The sequence below is a fragment of the Dermacentor silvarum genome, chromosome 6, assembly GCF_013339745.2.
Source record: "Dermacentor silvarum isolate Dsil-2018 chromosome 6, BIME_Dsil_1.4, whole genome shotgun sequence".
Taxonomy (NCBI): Eukaryota; Metazoa; Arthropoda; class Arachnida; order Ixodida; family Ixodidae; genus Dermacentor; species Dermacentor silvarum.
In genome coordinates, this window is record NC_051159.1 from 115,197,527 (window position 1) to 115,221,194 (window position 23,668).

Here is a 23,668-nt window from a genome sequence, read left to right on the forward strand (position 1 = left end):
GAAGTACTGATTGAAATGGTCTGCAAGCGATTTACCACTATGTTTGGAACCATTGTATATCATGATGTTCGGAATGTTCGATTTGCGTTGTCGACCCATGGCATTGTTAATTATTCCCCATGTTACGTCAAGATGCTGTCCGACCGACATCTGCAAATAAACTTTCAAAATATGCGTGTTTTGCTCGCATGAGTGCGGCATTTAGCTAATTCCTGAAAACTTCAGATTCTTTCAAGGCTAATTCGGAATGTCAGTAAAAAGAAATGACCGCAGCGATTTTTATCTTTATTCATCTTCAAGTGTTGTTTAGGGATCCTTGGTTTTCTGGCTTTGTTTGAAGGTTTTTTAAGTTTAAAGGAAAGCCTTCATGGTAAAGTCGCGTGAAGGCGTTAATGAAATGATTGTATACCTCGTTCGCATCTTCGTCTTGTAACACAAATGACCAATCGTAACTTATTATTTCGTGTTTAACGGATTCAAGTCTATTTTGTGTAACGAGCTGAACCTTAAAAGCATCTGTAGGCCTTTTACATGTACGCGACTCATCAAGAAAACTAGGCAGTGATCACTGACGTCTGATGCAATTGTGCGGAACTGCAGCCTGCAGTGCCTACGTCCGTAACCGTAAGATCAACGCCAGATAGTTAAAAACAAATAATGCGTGTTGGTGTACTTATGTAATTTCCACATACTGATGATAACATTGTCATATGGAAATTATCAGAGCTAATTTCATCTAGAACATTAACATTAATTTCGCCACCGCATATCAGCCTATAGTTACGCTTACAAACATAATCTAAAAAGGACTTACAGAATTGAAAGAAATGCATTAAGGCTTACTGTAAACAATGAAATTGTGCAAATTTTAACAGTATTTACGAAGAAATTGACGGCCTAAATAAACAATATGCTTCCTACGGACCCTATATTTAATTTTTTAATGTAACAAACGCAATCATATTAGGTGCAGTCGTTGCCGAGGACAACAATTTGTCCGCTTCACGTATTTAGACGGAAGCCAACGAGCACGGAGCTAAACATTCCTGTTAAGTTCACTGTCACTCGAAAATTCTTCGACAGTGCAGCCCAGGTAACTTATGTGAGCTCGTGTGCTCATGATCACAATTGTACTCAAACAGTCACAGGCATCTAAAGATGCAACACCAACTCACGATTGTGCCATCTGTGCACCTCCCACAGGGCCCCTGAAGTTGCAATACCTTGAAATAAAAAAAAAAACAAAGCAAAGCATATACGGAGGATAGAAGTAAGGAAGTTTCCTTTTAGTTATTGCACCTTATGGGCCCACGGGCTTTACACACACACATTTACAGTACACACAGTTGGTTGCTGGGGAAGCGAAAGCTCTATTATGCATATGAAGAATGAATTGTCCAGAAATCGCTGACTATACATCAAGCCAAGAAAAATAAATTGACATTTTCTCTTCGAAGTTATGAAAACGATAGCAGCGGTTAGCGTTGTGCTCCCCGCTGATGGTGTTCTAAGAATTCGCGGGGGTGACACAGCGCGACGCAGCTCGCGAGGAAGCTGCTGCTGCGCAATGGAGGCCTGACGATGAGCGCCAATTCAACGCGGAAACTCAGTGGCTGTGACGTTACGCGCTGTTGTTCATCGACAATTCATCGACAACTGGAAGCACAGACACAATTATTCTGCCTCCATCTCATACCCTCCTGTTTAGCTCGGATGGTAGCGCGACGCCCTGAATAGGTGTTGGTTCTGGGTATAGGTGCCGAAGATAGAGGGCATGTAGAGAGGATCACGTAGGGGGAAGGGGACTATATAATGCTTTACAATAAGGTAAATAAATAAGCAAATTGACTAATTAAATAATTGTTATTTGTCTAATAATACGACTCTAAGCGCTATAGGTCATAGACGCTTGTGTTGTCATTTCGTCGATGTGTTTGTACAGCAGACCGGAACTGATTCCTTCATGTATGGAGCAGCCGGACTGCAGGGAAACTGCAGGGTAGATTGTGCGCCAAGCCACGGGGACGCACACTACGAGGTTGCCGCCTCACCTGGCACCATCGGCCATGATTTCATCTATGGGTTCCGGAGCTGTAACGGGAAAGGGAAAGAAAACACCATTAAACTGCCACCTCAGAGGAAGTGACAAATGTCTATGCGGCAACCAAGCAGCCGACTTGAGCAGACATCAAAGGCGAACTTGATGTTTTGACGTTCAAAGGAAACTTTGAACGGAGAAATTGTCATTTGTCCAACTTAAGCGTGAAGCCACAAAGCCATGCCATAATCACTGTCCTTATGCTTCAGGTTGTCGATGTACTCCCCCTCAGGCTGCGATCTGCTAGCCTCGTGGTTAGCTTAGATGGTAGAGCGCCCACACTGGTAAAGCGTGGGTGCCGGGTTAGACCTTGAACCTGGACGAATTTTTATTCAACTGCGAAGCTTTCTTTCAAAGCGCAGGTTTTAGGCGCCCGTTCCTGTGGCAAGCGTCGGCGTGACTTGTTGTACCTCGTAACCGGAGCGAATGAGCCCAGCGAAAGATGAAAGCGAACACGGAGCGCAGAGGGAGATGAAAAAACAGAGCACGAGGCGGGAAGCGGCGGGGGAGCGGAGGGGAGACGGCCTGCGCATGCGCTGAGTTGCCGGCGGCCACGGCATCTGCCGCCGCGTGGGCGATCTCATCTGCGGTTCCGAGGGGCACGGTGGCGTGAGGTGGGGAGGGCTACGCTCGTGCGCGGCGTCAATTACTGAGGTCGATCCGAGGTACCCGCGTGTGTGACGGGGATCACTGCTTCCGCAAGGGGCGGTAGCAAGCGGCCTCGAGTAAAGCTCGATGTGAAGCTCCCTTGGGTGTTGTCGCCGCTGACACTGGGGGCACGATTTGCCCGCGAAGAAGGGCCGCTCTCGTCGTTGGTGGAACTAAAGCGTGCGAAGACAACCGTAGTGCCGCGCAAGACGGGCTGTCCGGCGACGATGGCTACGATATGGCGCCAGAGTAGCGCGTGTCGTCTGTATGGGAACAAAGCGCTGTGCTATAACGGAGGTCTGGCTGCGGCGGCGGCTGTGACCTGCGCCCACGGGTCACCCACGTGCTGCCTCTCGCGAGCTCCCGATTAGCGAGGCAGTCGTGCCACACTTCGCTCCGTTTGCAATGTGCCCTACGAGACAGTCTGTCCGCGCCAGCTACGCTACTCACAGCGTTCTCTTCCTAATATAAACCATGCACCTATATAACCATAATACAAAATATGGACACGCGAAATGAAAACACGTGTAGAGCTACGCTCAAATTTCGCATTAGGGAGTATCGTAATCGTCGGGGATTTTTTTTAGAAACACTTATACTTGGTAGCTTCACGCTACCGTCGGGTGGATGACAACTTTCATTAACCTTTCTTCACCTTGCGGGCTTCCGCAAAACTGATTTTTCATTTAAGAATACAGTCGTGTTAATACTTACTATTGAAGAATGCAACCAGTCTCTTCGCGTCATCAGTCCCCAGCGCATTTACAAGGTCAACGGCTTCCAATTTCTCCATATCCGCCTTGCATCGCACGCCCTTGGCTCCAAGTTCTTGCATCAGGAATAACATGCGCTCATCGGTTATGTGGGGCAGGGCATCTTTGATCGCAGCAACTAGGTCCTTGGTTTTGGCTGCCATTTCCTTGGAGTGCCTTTAACTTTGGCAGGGAGGGATGCTGCTGCACACGGAACGCACAAAGAGCACATGCATCAGGTAGCGTACGCACTCAAGCACCAATTAATTGGACGAAAGCTTCATGACTCAGTCACACGTTACCAAGCGCAACTCCTGCATTTAGTTTGTAAATCTACCTGGGAACTGAGTGCCGTAACTTCCCTATGTTCTGCTCCAACGTGACCATGGTCTGTGTCATGTCGTCATAATATAGTGACACGTGTTCTTATTTATCCTTTTTCCGGGGACTGAATTTCACCCGTTAACAAATTAAAGTTATCGCTCAGCACGCGACGTGCCTGCGTGATTTGGAACTTGCTCAAATGTTATTGTCACGTAGTAGTGACGCTGAAGTAAACAGTCGTAAAACTGTGTATGACGAAACTGATTCTTTATTGGGCGAACCTGTGCCCACAAAAGCAAGCTACACTCGAAGCACAACGAAAGCGACGAACACAGTCGGCGATCGTCGAAAATCTGATCAGCGGCGAAACGCGTCGGCTTTTATACCTGAGTCATCGAAGGTTCCAGATTAATCCCTGATGCCCGCGTGTCTTCCAGAAAGTTCTAGACAATTCGCGTCAGTCATACAATCAGATAACATAAGCGTCGGTGAAAACAGGCTACACAAAGAAGCATCGATAACGTTCTAGAAACTTCCGATACAGGCGCGTCCTGCGCCGAGCGATAACGTTTAACATTTGTTAGCTGGTGGAAAGCGGCCACCGGTGAAAGATAAACATGTATACGTGTCGTTAGTGTTGTTTCTTTCTCTTGTGTATTTCTCGCCGAACTTTGTGTAATCGGGTTGTATGCGCGACGCCAATAGTGTTGTATCTTCTGGAAGGCATGCGAGCACCAGTGATTACGCTGAACCCTTCGACGAGTGATGTATAAAGGCCGACGTGCTTGACCCACAGATCAGGGGCGCGATCTTGTACGCGTTCCAAAATGGAACGGAGGCGTTCAGTTCCATCGAGCCGCACACGATTGGTCAATTTGAACGTCGCGGTTGAAATTGACCAATCGTGTGCGGCTCGATGGAACGGAACGCCTCCGTTCCATTTTGGAACGCGTACAAGATCGCGCCCCAGATTTTGACGATCACCGACTGCACTCCCCCCTATCATTGTGCTCCGAGTGTCACATGCTCTTGTTGGCACAGGTTCGCCCATTAAAAAGTATCTCCGTGATTGACAGTCTTGCTACTGTGTTGTGCGCCGTCACTACAAACGTGACATCAGGTGGAGATGCTTCAACGTTTGTGTTCCGGACACTTCCTGTAAAGCCGTGAGCCGAGCCTCAACCACGAAGACTACAACAGCGTCGACCCGGACTATCAAGCTAACCGCAGACTACAAAAGAGCCCCCGGAGCATGCACTTCTACCCCTGACAACCAGATAAACCAAGGCCAAGTCAGCATCCACGATGACAGATGCAGCGTCCTCCGCAGCCATCGTCCTGCAGCAGCCAATATAGAGCCACCTATTTTCCGTGGACTCTAGTCGGACGACCCCGAAACCTGGCTGGAGACTTTTGAAATGATCTCGACATTCACCAGCTAGAACGCTGAAAAGTTGTGCCAAGTACACTTATACTTGAAAGATGCCGCGAGGTTGTGGCTCGATAACCTAGAAACCACGCTAACAACGTGGGACCTGTTTCGCAGAGGCTTCCGAGAGACTTTCAGAAGCGTCGTGCGCAAAGAGCGAGCTCAAGCTCTGTCGGAAAAGCGCGTTCAGCTACCGAACGAGAACGACGCGATCTTCAGCGAGGAAATGACTCGCTTATTCCACCACGCCAACCCCGGCATCTGCGAAGAAAAGAATGTTCGCTTTCTTATGTGCGATGTTCAAGAAGAGCTCTTCGCCAGACTGGTGCGAACCCGCCGATGACCGTAGCTGAATTTCTGACAGTGGCGTCGTCGAATGAGAAGACACTGGAAATGCGCACCATTTATTTGTTTTGTGATCATTACAAGTTATCCAGCACACGCAAATATATTTGTTGAACGCAACAAGCCGCTGTGCCCTTCGTGACCTCTTCAGTTCGTGCGATCGTCAACGGAAACGGACCGATGTGTGTTGTGTTTACGCGAGGGTCGGAAGTAATGAAGCCGCCGATTTCGTCTGTAATGAGCCATTTTTAGCGTGTGCATTACAAACGCCAATGCCATCACATACACGTAGTACATTCTAAGCATGACACATGTTAAGTACGCGCCAAAATGAAAAGAGTGCGATCACCTCACCTATCGTGTTCGTAGGTGTTGTGTGTGCGTGCTTCATGGCTGCGAAGATCGTACGTGTAAGTTTGTGCATTGACCAGTGCTGATTTGTATTTGAGAAGTGATGACACGATCTGTAGCGATGAGCTTTATTGTCGTGTCATCGCAGCCTTTCGTAATGTGGTGTTTGTGTCTTGCTTCATGTGAGCTGGTTCCCAAGTAACACAGAACGTTGTGTAAACGTTGCCTGATTGTATCAAATGTCAGGCAACGTTAAACAGCCAACCTCAACGTTGAATGTACGTTGCCAGCTATACGTTTAAGTGATGTCACAAATAAATGTCGCAGCAACGTCCCGACACCCACGTTGTGTCAACGTTGCATGTAAACATCAATTTAACGTGTAAACGCTATCAGTGAAGCAACGTTACAAAACAGCACGTTCCCAGAACGTTGCTGGATGTCACCAATATTCACAATAATGTGATGCCAGGCTGCTGTAGCATTTCGCATGTGTACGTTCATGCCATTATAAGATAATTGCGTTTTCAACTGAATACTCATCTTTATAATACAGTGAGGTATGGAGCTGTATAGTGGTTATGCAGTAATTAATATTTTCTAAGGAACACCTTGTTAAATTATGTGTATTGTGCTTCTCCACAGATAAGAACTGCTACAAATTATATTAATTAAATGGCAGAAGCATTCACATGACGAAAATGCTCATTGTTGCAACGGTTCACCTATAGTAGACAAAGTTATACATAAAAGTATTCCCTTCTTCCACACCAAATGCACAAGACTTTGTGACTGCTTGCACGCCACATGCCCCTAAAAGTGGAAACATTAAGCAGTCGCCATCTAAATAGGCACAAGCCCCATGATACCAGCTGCATAAAAATGACGAACACATCCACACTGCACAGTGGATACACACAGATCATATCTACTTGTCTATATGAAAAACAGCGCCTTTTTTCAGTTCACGTATGGCTTACATCATAGAAACGGCACTACAGCAAATGACTATAAGCCACCAATACGGCTGCAAACACATCGTCTAGAGTCTCGAGCTAGGGATCCAAATGCATCTGTTCACATGTTTTACTCTGTACTGTACCCAAGAAATAAACTTCAAGGAAGCATTTTTCTCATAGGGCCCCCTGGCAGTCGGGGGGGGGGGGGGGGGGGGGGCTGGGACTGCAGCCCCTTTAACCCGTAGATTAATCTGGCCCCGGTGGTAAATAGTATCACGAATTGAAGTTTTGGCTCGCCATCCGTTTTATCAGGTTCACATTGATATAAAGATCAAAATTTCCCAAGAACAATTGCATGCAGAAAACAACCTCAGATCAGAGGATGCAAGGGACTTGTGTTCTCAAGAACCTAAAGTTTGCTTGGGGTTTGCTGGAATGAAAACAGGTTAGGTACCTTACTCTAAAACTCTATTTTGCTTACTGCAGTTACATGGTATGTGTATTTATCATGGATGCGAAGTGGGTGTTGTGACAGAAATCCGGTGCGCACGTACAAGGAAAAGTAGTGTGATGCCGACCAAAAGCTTTATAGATGTATAGTGCAAAACCACAAATATATACAGGAATGACATGACACTCGTCATAACGTCAAGCACCGGTTCATTACAAATGGGGTTCACATATATGGGCACATAAACGTGATGCTTAATGCAAGTACGCCAAGTGCAAGCTTGACCACATAAATGATAGTTTCTTTTCAGATACAAGTGGCAGGATGACATACTGGGAATCAATGCCTGTTGTTTCTTTATTCCCACAATGGTCAGTAGCATAATAATTGTGCCCAAACACAATGACGCATGTCTGAATCGCAGATGTCCCAACCCATCTGCCCTGTGCACTACTTTACCACATGAAATAGGAATCTCATTGACATAATCAGCTATGGAGTGTGCAAACGTGTTATGCTGTTTCTTACACTCTTTCACAAGTACGTGCAAAATGTGGAAAAGAGAACCTTGATGTTCTAAATGAAATATATGTGAAATGTATATATGAAATGTATATGTGAAAGCACTATTCCTTTCTCCTGATCAAAGGAGGCTTTCATATCATTATATGAGTCGAAGTTCTTTAACAATGAATACGCGACAGGTACTTGCATGTGAACAAGTGTATACAGCCTCCCAAAGGTAAGCACGTTGACGAAAGTGTCTTTCAGTCATATTGACAACAAAAATTTCCCATAGGCCTTTTTTGCCCATGGATTAAGTCAACCACACGTCTCTTGATCTAGCAGATTTTCGTTTATGCGGCAAGTCTGTGGTATTTTTCTTGCAACGAATCATTTCACATGTGTCTACGACACGTAGGTCCTTCAGCGGCTTCTTTTTCGGCAACTTTGATGTTTCTTTGGCAACAATATATTGCGCGTTTTTGAAAGCTAGTCATACAGCCGCCGTTCTTTTTTGGAAAGCTTCTTTGCAGCCAGGCTCTAAAGTTGTTGATAGACTATTCATGTTGTTTTTTATATCTCAATTAGTAGTCTAGCATTTAAAGCTGATCCTTTGTCCCTAATAGTTAGCTCTCTTTTTGGACTAGTTAATGCGTGGTACCTAACTATATGGGAATAAATACTACTAGTACCAATTACGTAGATTGACCACTCAATATTGATGCTTACTATTTTCATTCAATTCGCATGTGAAAAAAAAAAAACGTACATTCGCCCACCTCTACTTCTTACACCCAAGTCACAGTTGTGTTTTCTGAAGTCTCACTTTGCTGCATATAATAGTGGCGAATGCAGCTTTTCCGAGAGAACTTGGTTATATTCGTTTCTGTATTCTGTTCTCCTGCCATATGTACTGTGAATTGATCATTATATCTCAGACAGATGTAGAGCCTCTCAATAGAACAGATTTATTGCATACGCATGCCCTCGCATCCTGTTCAGCTCACTTTCAAGGTTATGCTGATTGTGGCCAACCTACTCGTATAGTATCTAAACAGACATGTCTATGATTTGGTATGAGTCAGCTATCGTACTCACAGCTATGCACTCAGTAAGGTTATTGCTTAATTATTATAAAAAAGACAGCATCAGCCAAGGTTGTAAGGGTGAGAAAATTGCTTTGTGAAATTCACTAAACATACAAATAGCATATAATATCACTACATACTATGTGCTAGCTTGTATTCCTAATGATTAAGAGAATGGTATCTGGAATGTTGTGTTAATCTGGTTTACTTGTTGTCATACAACACAGGCTATCGAGTTAACTTGAACATGTCTAACTATTTACGAAATTGGGAAGGTGGCAGTGAGACTTCCCGAGGAAGCAACACCTCAGTCGTATTAATGGTGGTACTGCTTGACCATATAATGACATCATTTCTTGTTTAAAAATATCATGGTGGGTTACAATCTATGAAATTCCACACCAGTAAGGCTCAACATTCATCCTTATTTTTCAGAAGGCTTAAAAAATTATCAACAGTATGCCTTGAAGCACATTTTGGTAACAAACATACACCACCTTCATTCATTTCAGTGGATTGGAAAGAGGTGATTGTGCACAGCCATGCTATTGTATCATGTGTGCAGAAATACACAAGATTCTGGGAGCTAATACATGTTAATAGAGTGAACAAGTAGCTGTGATTTGTAAGGTTATATTACTAGGTAAATTAGTCACAGGGGACCCTGATCATGAAAAGGAAGTTTACAGAAGAATAAAATTGGGGGATGGAGTGCATAAGGCAGGCCATGACAAATCATGACTGCGAGCTTACCACTGTCGTTGAAAAGAAAAGTGTGCAATCATTGCATTCTACCGGTGCTCATATATGGGGTTTCGGCCTTACCGAAACATCATATAGCACTTCGCAATCTTGTAATTGGGAGTTGAGCGCAACCGCTCTTGTGTTCAAGCCGTAATAGAAATAATGTTTTGCTGAGCGAGTTGGGACGTATTTGCGAATAAACAGGAAGCCTGTATGCAGATGCGTACAGAAGGAAAGAGCTAGACTGGATTTCAATTTTGATTCATTTTATTTACCAGATAGTTCTGGTTCGGTAAACGCTTCACTGGCAACCCCCCCCCCCCCCCCCCATTTTTTTTTTTTTTTTGACATAGATCGAGCACTCGTCTTTCTTGCGCACGCGTATCCTTGCTTTCTCTTTTACAAACCCAGGAATTTCGCGATACGTGCATCCCCAATAGCGAAGGTCGTGGAAAATGCGCACCCTCAAGTCCCAAACCGAGCCAGCTGCGTAACATAATGCTACACGCAGTGATGGGCCAGAGACAACTTTATGCGTAAATTTCATGTATGTAAGTACCGAGCCACCTTCCTAACCGTTCCCAACTGAACCAAACGTACACACAGCATCCTGTCGTGAGCAAACAACGAGAGCTTATGTTACAGACGGAACGTTATACCAGGGGCGTCTACTTTACGCGAATGGTGCGCTCACATCCCCTACTAAGATGCAATTCCCTTGGAGATCATGCCAACATAAGTTAAATGCAGTTCCGACTGCGTATAATCAATCAGTACGACGAATGCCCTCCACGCGGTGCTACCCCTGCTATGCCGGTTTGGACTTTTTGTCCCTAGCAAGATGGCGGCGACCGGCTGCACTTTTTGAGAGCCACCTCCACTCCAGACATCTAAGTATAGGCGCTTTTTTTTTTTTCGTGGACGCCCCCATAATGATGAGGATCATCATTTATTGTCATCCCTTTCAAACGGGGCGGTGACGAACAGTCACCTGACCTGCTTGATCTAATCAAATATGCCATTTATGTTTTTCATTCTAGCATTTTTTATACACCTCCTTCATCTTCCTCAAGACCATCGAACCATTCCTTGGAAAATCCCCCACAGTGGGTAGCAGCCTGGCGACAGCCGCTACGTACACCGGCGGGGGCGGGCAACATCGCCAACCGAAACTGCTATTGGAATGGGCCTACAATAGCTTAATTACGCTGTAAAAGAAACACTATGGGAAGCACCAAGTACATTGCGCATCCGGAACTTTGTTGCAGCTCTATACCCGAAAAGTGACAACAAACACAGGAATCTCTGTCACGCACGCGTCGAGATTGGATTAGATCGTCGAAAGCGGCTACTCACCACTTGCCAAGTAACTCGTGCTCGAAGGAAAAGTCTGCAGCGGTACAGCAAGCTTGATCGCTAGCACTCTGCCGCTACTCACCGGCACCGTTATAACAGATGAAACTCGCGCGCACAAGGAAGCAGTGATGATTCCGGCGACGTTGGCAATCGCCCAGTTAAGGGGTCACGTGACGCGTTGACACACGCGCACCCTCCCTCCTTGCAACCCATTGTGCAATGAAAGCAGTTCCTTGTGTATACTGATAGCGCGGACCGATAGGACTGAAAACGAGGAGAGTGAAGGAGATGCCGCTACTGGCCGGCAGCGTTCGAGCAGCTGAAACTCGCGCGCACTTGATTTAGTAACGATTGCGGCGATGGCGGCAACCGCACAGTTAAGGAGTCACGTGATGCGTTGACGCATGGGCACCCGCCCTCCTTGCAAACCGTTTTCCAATAATAGCAGCGCTTTGTGTAGTGATAGCGCGGACCGATAGGACTGAAAACAGTGTAAGCAGCGCCTTGTGTAATGATAGCGCGGACCGATAGGGCTGAAAATGACGAATGGGAAGGAGATGCCGCTACTGGCCGGCCGCGTTGGAGCAGATGAAACTCGCGCGCACTTTAATTACTCTATATGCTCAGGAAGTATTGCGCTCATAAGGAGGAAGCAACGATTGCGGCGACGGCGGCAACCGCAGAGTTAATGCGTCACGTGATGCGTTGACGCATGCGCCCGCCCTCCTTGCAACCAATGAAAGCAACGCATTGGGCAGTGATAGCGCGGACCAATAGGAGAAAACGAAGAGGGCGAATAAGATGAACCATACTAGCGCCGAGAGTGGCAACCGGACGCACTTCTCTCCCTCAAATAAGTCTGGTGGCCTAACGCATTCCAGTGCGAACACGTTTTGACGGGCTGTGACGAAGACACGGTTTGCCGCATCCGTCGAATTCCGTTGCCCAGAGTGGTTCGGAGTTGTCGACTTGGCTGTCTCTTCAACTGCACCTCGGCATCGCATCAATCATGGGTCAGTGATTGCCTCTCACCTGACTATTATAGCTGTTCGAAATGATTTGTTGGCATTCCGCTGCTTCTCTTCAGCGTCGCCATCACGTAGCGTAATTTTAAGCGGCCCGTTGAATTTCAACTATATTTTCCACCTTCGCGATTGTCTTAAACCGCTCAACGCTACAGCGCATGGTAAGAAATAAAGAATTGGAAGGAAAATATAAGGTTTCAGATTACGGTCCTGAGAAGTGGAACAGACCACAGTATCCGTTGTGACTTTACAGTTGGGCCTCGAGGTCCAATTTTCAATCTAGGTAAAAACCTAACTGTGGGCCTATTAAGTTACTCAGCTGTGGTGTTTTATTTCATCCCCTTTACAGCGGTCACTGTTATTTATTCAATAGTGCGCGCCACAATACTACGTAGTTTGAATGGATTCCTTAGTTGGTTCGAGGGCCAGCGCATAGTTTAAATGTGTAGCCACCTTCAACAGTCGCCAAGAGCCAACAGTATTAGTAACGAAATCCAGTGCAAGGTTATTGCTTTGAAATTATTATCCCCGTAAGAGTGGAAAGCAAGAGTATATTTTTTGTTGAGAATAGAGTTTTTCATTTTATTTATATATTTATATTTTTGCTAGAGCAATGTTTACTTTTAGTGATGCCATCAACGTAAAGCTATATCTCTATTTTCGATACTGTAAGTAGTATTGTAATTTTAAAACTGATTCCAAAGTCACGGTTGGCTTCGAGGTACTATATAAGGACTTAGGAACAGTTTAACGAAAAACGAAGGCACGCGTCCGGCTTCAAGACATTGCGATTAGATGTGATATAGAACGGCACGCTCACAATATACTGCAGGTACACGCATTAGTCCAAACATGCATTGGACTGAAAACTGGCGTAGATCATGGTTGCCATAGCAAAAACGGTAGCCATAGCAAAAATAGTAACAAATTCCTGCGAGAATCCAGGGGATTCACTCTTTGGCCTGAACTGACCCTTGCGCCATGATAATATATATACAGGGTGCTATTTTTTAAAGTTTTACTGAATTTTTAGAAATTGCCTGTGGCAGGTATAGCATAATTCTCATTGAGCTGGGTTATTCGATGAGGCGAACATTAGCAGCGCAAGAAATTGAAACATATTCAACTAATTAACAAAAATTTAATAATTAACTTCTTAGTTAATTACTTTACGACACGTATTGCAATTTACGAATTGTAACCGGTGAGCTTGTCAAGCGTATCCACTTGGAATGAATTTCCAGAATGACGCCAGTTCCGAGATATGCGCCATCAAACTCGCCGTAATAATGCACTGTTGTTTTACTTTCTTTTTTACCAAAATGCTGTTTTATACATTGAAGCACAAAAGTAACTGGAACGCCCATGTAATTAGTCCCACAGTTTGGGAAATAATATCTCGAAACTGGTGTCATCCTGGAAATTCAAGTGGATGCGTCTTACAAATTCACCGGCAACAATTCGTAAATTGCAATATGTGTCGTAAAGTAATTAACTAAGAAGTTCATTAGTCAAATTTTGCTAATTAGTTCAATGTGTTGTGATTTCTTGTGCTACCAACGTCCGCCTCTTCGAATAGCCCAGCTCAACGATAAGAATTATGCTACCTGCCACAGGCGATATTTAAAAATTCCGTAAAACATAAAAATGAACACCCTGTATATTAATCATCAACCTAGTGAGAAACAGGTGCAACTGTTCTGCTCCAGCGGCAGTTAATATTTATCCTTCATATCATGAAGAGAACATATACAAATTATATATGTGCAATAAGACGCCTACTGAGACGTGGTTTAACTGGAACCCAGGGTTGCCCGTCAGGAGGGTAAATGCGGCGATGCAGCATGCCATCCTCCAGCTTAATGTGGGCGAGTTGGCGATGGAGGCGCGCGTTAGGTGGACGAGAAGCCCCAGCTAAGTGAGCAATGAAGCGTTGACAGTACGGGCCAGCCAGCTGACGAGAGGCGAGTGGCTGCTAAAGGCAGTTGGTACGAAGACGATAGGCAGTTGGCCACGAAGGAAACCATAGCAGTGTCGGTCGAACTGGTGACGTGCGAAGCGATTGCAGAGGCGTCAAGCGGGGCCGTAGGAAGCGGGCAGCGAGAAAGAGCGTCGGCGTCTTGGTGTTTCATTCCCCAGACTTGTAAATGATTTCGAAATCATACTCTTGGAGGCGTAAAATCCAGCGACCCAGGCGCCCTAGACAAGTTCTTGAGCGTGGAAAGCCAGCATAAGGCGTGGTGGTCCGTAACGATGGTGGAATGACGGCCGTGGGGATATATAAGGACGAAACTTCTGTATCGACAAAACAACAGCCAGGCACTCTTGCTCAGTGATCGTATAGTTCTCTTCGGAAGCGTCACGTGAGTACACGGCTGGCGTATGCAATGACTCTCTCTCGCGAAGAGTTATCGCGTTGCAGAAGAACAGCACCTACTTTTAAGAAAAGAAAATAGCCCACGAACTTTAACTTTAGGACTATATGAGTTCGAAACCAGCAAAACAGTGCATGCAGCTGATATGACAAACGTAAAGGTCATGAAAAGAACAAGCTGAGGACAAATATTTTCAAGAACTTTGTATACATTTTTAACACGAAAGTGTTTTATGCCGGGGTCCACCAAGACTTCACTGACGTATTTCCGTCACGGAAATACGTCATAGAACATAATACAAAGAAAGAAACCAGAAGAAAAAGTTCCACAAACATGCAAAATTTGGAAATCGAACCCACGACCTCTCGGTCCGCGACGATAGATCGCCGAGCGTTTAACCCATTGCGCCACAAACGCATTTGCAGAGAGCTACACAGACGCGCCTTATATATCTAACACTCCTCCGTGTACCCGCGCTCTTGCTCGGGGCGGTGCCGCCGCCTACGAGCAGAAAAGAGAAGTACTGCATTATGACACTAACGCGCACCGACAGTGAACGCTTCGGTGGTCTCAGCACTACGACGCCTCGATGCCAGCATTCGAAGGGACGCTGGCATCAAGAAGCACTACCAACGCCACCTAGGTGGCGTTCACCGTACTCAGCACAGCGGAGCGTGGCCTCCGCAATTAGCTCTGAAAATGTTTCTGAAGTTGATCGCGGAGGCTGCAATTACGACGCGCTGTACGCGCTGATTTGACTCGGTGACGATTCAGTTACGTGCTTTGTCTTGCGCGTTGTATTAGTGTGTCAGTTACGTGCTTCGTCTTTCGCGTTGTGCTAGCGTGTGCAGCGTAGTGCAGCTTCCATATGCACGACGGTTGCTCATGGTCATCGACGTTGGTAGTCGTGATGGAGGAGACGTGCCACCAGGCGTCAGCGTGGGTGCATCAACGCCTAAGGGCGCTTTAGCCACAAAACACCAATAGACATTATATATCAATGTGCAATAAACATTACACTACTTCTGTGAAGACACGTTTCACTTTCGTGTTCTATACCGATTCCTATATAAGAGGGATCAACCACATTTTTTCACTTTGTCGTGCTGCTGTGCAAACGTTGCTTATATGAGAAGGCTATTTAAAACCCTGTAATTTGTAGGTTAGACCCATTCAAGAGCTAAGGAGTAGCCGGCGCCTTATTTGTGCGTCAACATCTCCTCATATCATATCAATAAAAAAAGAAAGATTCTTACCATATAAATTCGTGTAAGTGCCGCACCCGTGTAAGGGCCGCACTCCAACTTCACAGACAATATTAAAAAAAAATTAAAGGATCCAACCGAGAAGCAATTGCGTTCGGTGCGCTGATTCCGATCGCGCTCAACAGCGAATTTTCGCCCGCGGCGTATACATTCGCGCGTCGCTACTAGATTTGCTTTGACAAGTACAGTGGAACCCGGATATATCGAATAGGAAGGGGATCACGAAAAAAAGTCAGCCAGTCCACTAGGGTGGAGATGGAAGACCAGCGAAGCTGTACTATGGTGGGAATTATGTATTTCCAATTATGACTATTAAGATGTGATGGTGCAATTAGTTATTTTAACTATTAAAGAATGGCGAAATATATATGATCCGGTGGTTTTCATTTATTCAGTGACCACAGATACCATGGCCTTATGGTCGTTACGGTACACCGCCATAGGGTGCACGACAAAGGTTGGCACGTTCTTCATAAGCACGTCACCAACGCAGCGCGCGTTCGGTACGAACGCGGACAAAACGCCGCCGCCGTCGACAACAGTTCTGCGCGTTGTTTGTGTGACCGCACACAACCGCTGTCAATACGCTGGCTACGTGACGAACGGCTAAACGCGTTGTCGGCACTGTTAGGGGAGAGGCGGGCGAGAGCCCAGAGAGAGTCGGCGGTAGAGGCCGGCACGGCTGCGCGCATGCACCGCAAGTGAGAGAGTGGCTCAAGCACACGCACAGTCTAGGAAAAGTTGGTCTAGGGTGCCTCGATGCCCTCCTCGCCCACCGCTCCCCTTCCAATGGGAAGTCGCGTTTGCTCACCGCCGTGCAGGGGCGTAGCCAGGGGGGAGGGGGGCGGAGGCTGATGGGGCTTCAGCCCCTCCCCCCCAAAATTTTTTCGTGCTGGTATGCACCGCTGACCAAAGCAACCACCGGGCAGAGAGATAGTTCAGGGGGCTCGTCCGCACATGGGTAGGCAGCAGAGGCGGCAGGTACCTGCCCTTGCCGGTCCCTGCCGCCTCTGCTGCCTACCCATGTGCGGACGAGCCCCCTGAACTATCTCTCTTCTCTTTTTCTTTACCTCCTACTCCCCCTATCCCCTACGACGCTGCGCCGTGCTCCCTTATGGGCTGCAGAATTAAGCGTCTCTTCCTTATGTATAATAAACACCTCCGCCGGGAATCATTCTGGATTGTGTCTACAATGTCTTTTTATTGCGATAGCAATTATATGGACACTCCAAAGCAGATTTCTGCCGTCGGCGTCGCCGTCGCCGTGAGGTTCCGTATGACGTCAATGGAGATGAAATCGTCGCCGCGCGCCGCCGAACGCTGTATGTGCGAGTGAAAGGGCGCGAGGGACGCGTGCGTTCACGGGGAGTGAACGCACGGCGGAGAACAAACGCGCGTTCTGTGCCGTGCTCCCTTAAGGGCTGCAGAAGTAGGCGTCTCTTTCCTCCTTTACAATCACCATATATGTAGAGCAAACGCGCCTTCTTCCTGGCGCTGAGCCGTGCTCCCTCAAGGGCTGCAGAAGATAGCGCCAACCTTTCCCTTTCCCTCAAGAACCACTTACCACTAACGCGCCTTCTTCCGACGCACGAAATGCCGTGGGGGGGGGGGGGGGAGAGGGAGGGAAGGGAGAGGCTCCGGCAACAGTCACCAACGCCGCACGCATTTTGTGCGAACGCGGGCAAAACGCCGACGGCGTCTACAACAGTTCTGCGTGTTGCCGGTGCTGCTGCATGTCCAAGTTTATACAGCTGATAAAGCTACTATCATTACTCCGTATAGCTTTCTACAAATTTGCTATCGCAATTGATGCTTCGCCTTTCAGGTGAAACTGCGACAACTTTTTTTACGCTCCAAAAGACATTTCGGCACGCAGATTACGAACTGCATGGGGCTGGATTTCCTGGCAAGGCCCCTGCACTTGGAGTCACATAACGCAAGGAGCCCCATCCGAGCACAAAGCTTCAAGGGCTTTACGATAGGGAGCGGGTGCGTTGCGGCATCTCGCAGCGTCCGCGGAATCTAAGGAGCGCATGGATTTCAATTCCTAAACTTTATGGGTATAAAGTTCTTATAAGCTTTTGACGCGAAAGGTGCACTGACATTTCCAAAGGCGTGCTTTAGATTTTCAATTCTGGAACTTTATAGGTTTAATGTTCTTATAAACTTGGGCCAACATGCGCGCACTGGAGCCCTCGTATCCAAGCCGTTACAGAAATGGAAGCATGCGCTCGCAATCTTACACACACGAAAATACTAAGTATCACCATGACTGTCAGCTGGAAGCTGATAGTTTTCTCCAAACATTTTCAGAAAGCACGCCCAATGTGATCGATCAGCTGGACCAGTGCAGGCAAAGAAAACAGACGAACGTTAACGGCCTATTATTAAGGCAGTTCTTTTTTACGGGCAACAAGGTTTGGCTCTCAAAGGCCATAGGGACATTGGTCCTATGCATTCAAGCAAAGCCTCCGCTGAAAATACTGGTATTTTGAGAGTGCTTCTTCGCATGCGAGCTGATTGTCGAGACACATATCTGAAGAACCATTTGGAAAGTTGCCCCAGTAATGCCTCGTATTTAAGCCCAGATGTACAAAACTAAATTATAGAAATTTGTGGTGAAATTATCAAAGAAAACCTAGACGCCAAAGTAAACGCTGCAGGCTGCTTCTCTATACTTGCTTACGAAACGACGGATATTGCTGGAATCGAAGAGCTTAATGTTTAGGCAAGGTACCTAAACAAGGATGCCAACGACATAGAGGGAGTGTTTTTAGGTTTTAGCGCCGGAATAGAGGCCTATCTCATTGTGACTGCAGGTTTTATGTAAATGTGTACAAACTTTTTCAGATTCTAGTCACCATTCCAGTGACCACTGCCAGCGCAGAGAGAATATTTTTAACATGAGATTACTAAAAACCTACTTGCGCTCTACAGTGTCTAGGAACGCATGGTTAGGCTGGCGCTTCAAACGCCCACAGAGACGTCGGCATCAACGTGTCCGAAGTTATTGACCGCTTCGCTAAACTTCTCCGCCGAGTGAAATTTGTCCTTTAGATAGCGAAGCAGCAAAAATCAATACAAGTAAAAAGCTCTGTTCCTTCAGGTCCATAAACTCGTAATTATGAAAACGTATGACTGTTCATTAGCTTTTAAAACCGCCGAAATTTTCACCGTTTATTCTAACAGTTAGCATCATGATCAAAATTATCATGCGAATACGAAAATTACGAGGACATTAATAACTAACTTTGACCGACCTTGCGAATTGAAAGCCCGACCCACGCGGCGTTTCCCAACAAACACACTCGGATATTGGGTAGTTCAACTTGCCGCATCATCTGTGGCTTTCGTTTGGCCTTTTCTTTTTAGCTGCCTGCTTTTACTTCTTTTTTGAACCGAAGCAATACCCTTCTTTAATATTGGGTGCAGAATATTGGTTTCCGCTCTGCGGGCAGTTAAATTAAACATTTTCGTACTGATTTCTGCATTATTTCTCTATTATTCTACCCATATGGTGGTGTCGCGACCGCCGCATGGCCCAAGTACATATAACAATTTTTGCGGTCATAGTTTTGTTCTTGCCTGGATCGTCTGTCTTTCTATGCGCAAAGTTTACTATCTGTGACGGCGCAACGTGCTTATTTGTCTTTTTGGACGCATTATGTACAATGACGTTTGCTTAAATACGTATATTTACTGGATACTTATACGTATATTTAAATATCTTGTTGTGAGCTTTTGTGTATACAAGCAGTGAACTTTGTTTCCAGCGACAATTTTTTGCCCTTTATCGGGAATTGTATCTTCGCATTTGTATATGCCATTCTATCTTCGCATTTCTAATGTATATTTGCAGAACTCCTGCTTTTTATATGTACTCACTCTTGCGACTATAATCTCGCTGTAATTACAATACGCGACCGGTAACAGCTGCTCCTGCGCAATCTATTGCAACGAAGGACTGCGTCATTGAGGTATTTCCCTGGGCGTTGCATATGTGCAGAAATGTATACAGAGTTCTTTAAAATATTTGTCCTCATCTTGTTCTTTTCATGACCTTTACGTTTGTCATATCAGCTGCATGCAGTGTTTTGCTGGTTTCGAACTCATATAGTCCTAAAGTTAAAGTTCGTGGGCTATTTTCTTTTCTTAAAAGTAGGTGCTGTTCTTCTGCAACGCGATAACTCTTCGCGAGAGAGAGTCATTGCATACGCCAGCCGTGTACTCACGTGACGCTTCCGAAGAGAACTATACGATCACTGAGCAAGAGTGCCTGGCAGTTGTTTTGTCGATACAGAAGTTTCGTCCTTATATATTTCCACGGCCGTCATTCCACCATCGTTACGGACCACCACGCCTTATGCTGGCTTTCCACGCTCAAGAACTTGTCTAGGGCGCCTGGGTCGCTGGATTTTACGCCTCCAAGAGTATGATTTCGAAATCATTTACAAGTCTGGGGAATGAAACACCAAGACGCCGACGCTCTTTCTCGCTGCCCGCTTCCTACGGCCCCGCTTGACGCCTCTGCAATCGCTTCGCACGTCACCAGTTCGACCGACACTGCTATGGTTTCCTTCGTGGCCAACTGCCTATCGTCTTCGTACCAACTGCCTTTAGCAGCCACTCGCCTCTCGTCAGCTGGCTGGCCCGTACTGTCAACGCCTCATTGCTCACTTAGCTGGGGCTTCTCGTCCACCTAACGCGCGCCTCCATCGCCAACTCGCCCACATTAAGCTGGAGGATGGCATGCTGCATCGCCGCATTTACCCTCCTGACGGGCAACCCTGGGTTCCAGTTAAACCACGCTCTCTTCGACTTCATTTCCTCAACGCATTTCACGATGATTTGACAGCTGGCCACCTTTGGTTCCATAAAACCTATGACCGCCTTCGAAGTCGTTTCTATTGGCCTGGCCTTTCTGCTAGCATCGCGAGATACGTCCGTTCCTGCTTTCCCTGCCAGTGTCGCAAACTCCCAACATCTGCTCCTGCCGGCCAATTGCAGCCTAACAGCTCCGTCGAAGCAGACGTCGAGGCAGGGTGCTATCACTAAATTATCTCCGCGGTGTATTTCTGTCATCTGAAATGTGATCGCATTAAAGAAGATACACTTGTAGGCATTCAGACACGACAACACGGCTGCAGCACGTTCGGAACCAGCCATAGCAGACGACTGACTACCACAAGCGCTCTGTGGCCCGCTGCCACCCGCGCTATTTCCGCAGTCCTCTCACCGTCATCATCATCATAACAAAAACATCGCGGCCGCCTACGGACGTGAGAAATTCTGGTCTATAGCATGAAACGACCCTCCTGTCCCCCCTCACTCCCCCTTGCAAACGGGAGACCTCCCCCTTCCCACAAAAACAATTCTGGCTATGCCACTGCTTGTATCCTCTGGCTTAAAGTCGTTGAGTACAGCTAGTGATTTTCGATATGATTCATTATTACCAAGCGGTGTAGTAAATTTCGTTCTACCTGCTGCTTTCCAGCTGCCGCTAATGACCTCGACAATGGGACGAAACCGTGGACTGTTGAAGACTTTATTCGTCACGTGTGGGTCGTCATTCCGGACATCACCAGTGAAGTGCTCAAATCGGTGCTGGAATACGTCAAATCAGCGGGCGTCACCAGTGAAGCCGACATCGATAAAATAGAGGGTAGCAAGCTTTCAGCCATTGTTGGGCCCGAGAAGGCGATTGAACTGCTGGACTACTTTAGGAAGGAAGGTAAGTGGTGATACGTCCTACAGCTGCAATGCTTTAAAGCAATTTTTTTTTTATGGCTAGGTTTTCGTCCCCAGAAAACTATCATCATCAGTATTGGCGCGAGCGTCGTCGTCTTTTTCTGCAGCTGGCTCGATGGCGCCTACAGTGTACTAGAACTAGTACACTGTAATGGCGCCCCTCGAGTTGAGCTCACGCTCGTTCTCGGCACGCGCGCTTGTGCCGCTGCTCCCACGTTCGTCGTCGTCGTCGTCTTCCCTAGCTGGCTCCGTTGCCGCTCATCATTCAAGCGTAGAATTTCACTTCTGTCGTCGTAATGGGGATGCCGCGTTTACGGGGGTTTGAGCCATTGGTTAAGGGGGTATGAGCCATTCATTATCTTACGTGACGGACACATTTAATTTTGAAGCAATTTAATTTCGAAGAATCGCAAGCGGCAATGGCACGCGAATGCTGCTAACCACGTCGCCGAGCAAACTCGACACATCGAACGCAAGCGACAACAGCGACGGAAGGAAAACAACGCAACGGAAGGAAAAGTTGCACGAAGGGGAAGCAAAAGTAGAAGAAAAGGGAAGGAAAAGTAGTAGGAAAGGGAAGGAAAAATAGTAAGTCAAGTATACACCAAACGACAATATTCACTTACTCCAATTTTCTCGACAGGGCTGCTGGTGATTTTCTCCATTTTTTCCTGTGAACGCCGGTAATTAAAAACTCAGGAGGGCGACGAGGGGCAGGTCTACCCGGGCCACGTGTTTCAGTGGTGGCGTTGAACTCGCCATTCTTTTCTCGAGGTTCCCTGCGATTGCCCTATTAAATGGACGTGAAAAGCACAAAGTTTGTAATTGGACAAATACTGAACTGCAAGATTTGAATAAAAATTGCTTCATCTATTACAGAAAGCAGAATTCTAAAGGCATTTGAAATCAAACCTGTAATTCATAACAGCGAGTCGGCCTAGTTGGAACAGATTCATTTTTTTTAACTTTTGTGCGCAAAACTAACAAGGACGAAGAAAAGGAGCAACAGAAGGACGAGCGCTCGTCCTTGTGTTGCTCCTTTTCTTTGTCCTTGGTTGTTGTAGGCGCGAAAGTTTGTAATTCATGACCCCATAGTCATAAAGAATTCCCGAAGCTAAGGCAAGTTTCAGTAAACTCAAACACAAAGCTTACGATCATACCTGCGCCCCAAAATCAGATCACAGTTCATTGATCTGCATCCGAAAGAGCACATCTGGAGTGGCTAAATGGGATATACGAGTTTGCAGCTTGAGTGAAAGTGTTACATTGTTTACGACAATCAATTTTGTCAGCTAGTCTTGTGCGACACTACGCTTTTTAGAGCGCAGATCTTAGGCGCCCGTTCCTGCATTCAGCGTCGCCGCGCCTCGGCGTCCTTTGACGTAACCGAGCGAACGAGCACAGCGATGGATGAAAGAGCGAACGCGGAGCGCAGCGGGGGACGAAAGACGGCGATAGCGAAGAGAGCGCAAGGAGGAGAGTGCACAGGAACCACGAGGCTGAAAACGGAGGAGGGTATGGCGAAAGCGTGATAAGAAAAGCGTAGTGCCGCACAAGACGAGCTGTGCGGCGACGAGCGCTGTGAGTTGGTGCCAGAGTGTAACGAGGTCGCGGGATCGAATCCCGGCCTCGGCGGCCGCATTTCGATGGAGGGGCAATGCAAAAAATCACATGTGCTGGCGTTGTAGTGCACGGTAAATAACCCCAGGTGGTCAAAATTAATCCGGAGCCCTCCACTATGGCGTGCCTTATAATCAGAGCTGGTTTTGGCACGTAAAACCGCAGAAAAAACAAGGGTAGCGCTCCGTCGTCTCTTCACCGATGGCAGGCGGCGAGCACGTCCACCGATACCATATATGGAAACAAAGTGCTGCACGAGCGCAGGTGTGTCTGCGGCGACTACTGTGAATCGCGCACACGCGTCACCCACGTACGCGCTGCCTCTCGCGAACGCGCGATTAGCGAGGCAATCGCGCCACACTTCGCTCCGTTTGCAAGGTGGCGCACGAGGCAGATTGTCCGCGCCAGGTGAAATGAAATGAAAACACGTATAGAGCTGCGCTCAAATTTTGCATTATGGGTATCGTAATCATCGGTGAATTTTCTTCTCACATTTTCGCCATACCCTCCTACTCCGCTTTCCGCCTCATGGGGCCGCTGCACCTCACTCTGATTTCCTCCTCACGCTTTCGTCGCTATCGCCGTC

At 46.8% G+C, this 23,668-nt stretch overlaps 2 protein-coding genes across 11 annotated transcripts in view; one reads left to right on the forward strand and one right to left on the reverse strand.

Moving 5' to 3' along the window:
- The window catches only part of LOC119455875 (uncharacterized), a 33,341-nt gene extending 22,111 nt beyond the window's left edge, over positions 1-11,230 (reverse strand). Inside the window, exons 1-4 of one of the 3 annotated variants that reach the window (XM_049669383.1) lie at positions 11,053-11,230; positions 3,461-3,699; positions 2,052-2,091; positions 1,176-1,223 (exon numbers count right to left, since the gene is read on the reverse strand). In XM_049669383.1, the coding sequence (XP_049525340.1) occupies positions 1,176-1,223; positions 2,052-2,091; positions 3,461-3,662 (290 nt within the window). In that variant the 5' untranslated portion in view covers positions 3,663-3,699; positions 11,053-11,230. Of the gene's footprint in view, positions 1-1,175; positions 1,224-2,051; positions 2,092-3,460; positions 3,703-11,049 lie in introns of all 3 variants that reach the window. The other 2 variants (XM_037717389.2, XM_037717388.2) reach the window with 2 other exon arrangements.
- A 610-nt stretch (positions 11,231-11,840) lies between these two features.
- LOC119456839 (uncharacterized) overlaps positions 11,841-23,668 on the forward strand; it is a 48,874-nt gene continuing 37,046 nt past the window's right edge. For 4 of the 8 annotated variants that reach the window (XM_049669390.1, XM_049669389.1, XM_037718658.2 and 1 more), the window contains exons 1-2: positions 11,842-12,062; positions 21,209-21,445. In XM_049669390.1, the coding sequence (XP_049525347.1) occupies positions 12,059-12,062; positions 21,209-21,445 (241 nt within the window). In that variant the 5' untranslated portion in view covers positions 11,842-12,058. Of the gene's footprint in view, positions 12,063-21,208; positions 21,446-23,668 lie in introns of all 8 variants that reach the window. The other 4 variants (XM_049669386.1, XM_049669385.1, XM_049669387.1 and 1 more) reach the window with 2 other exon arrangements.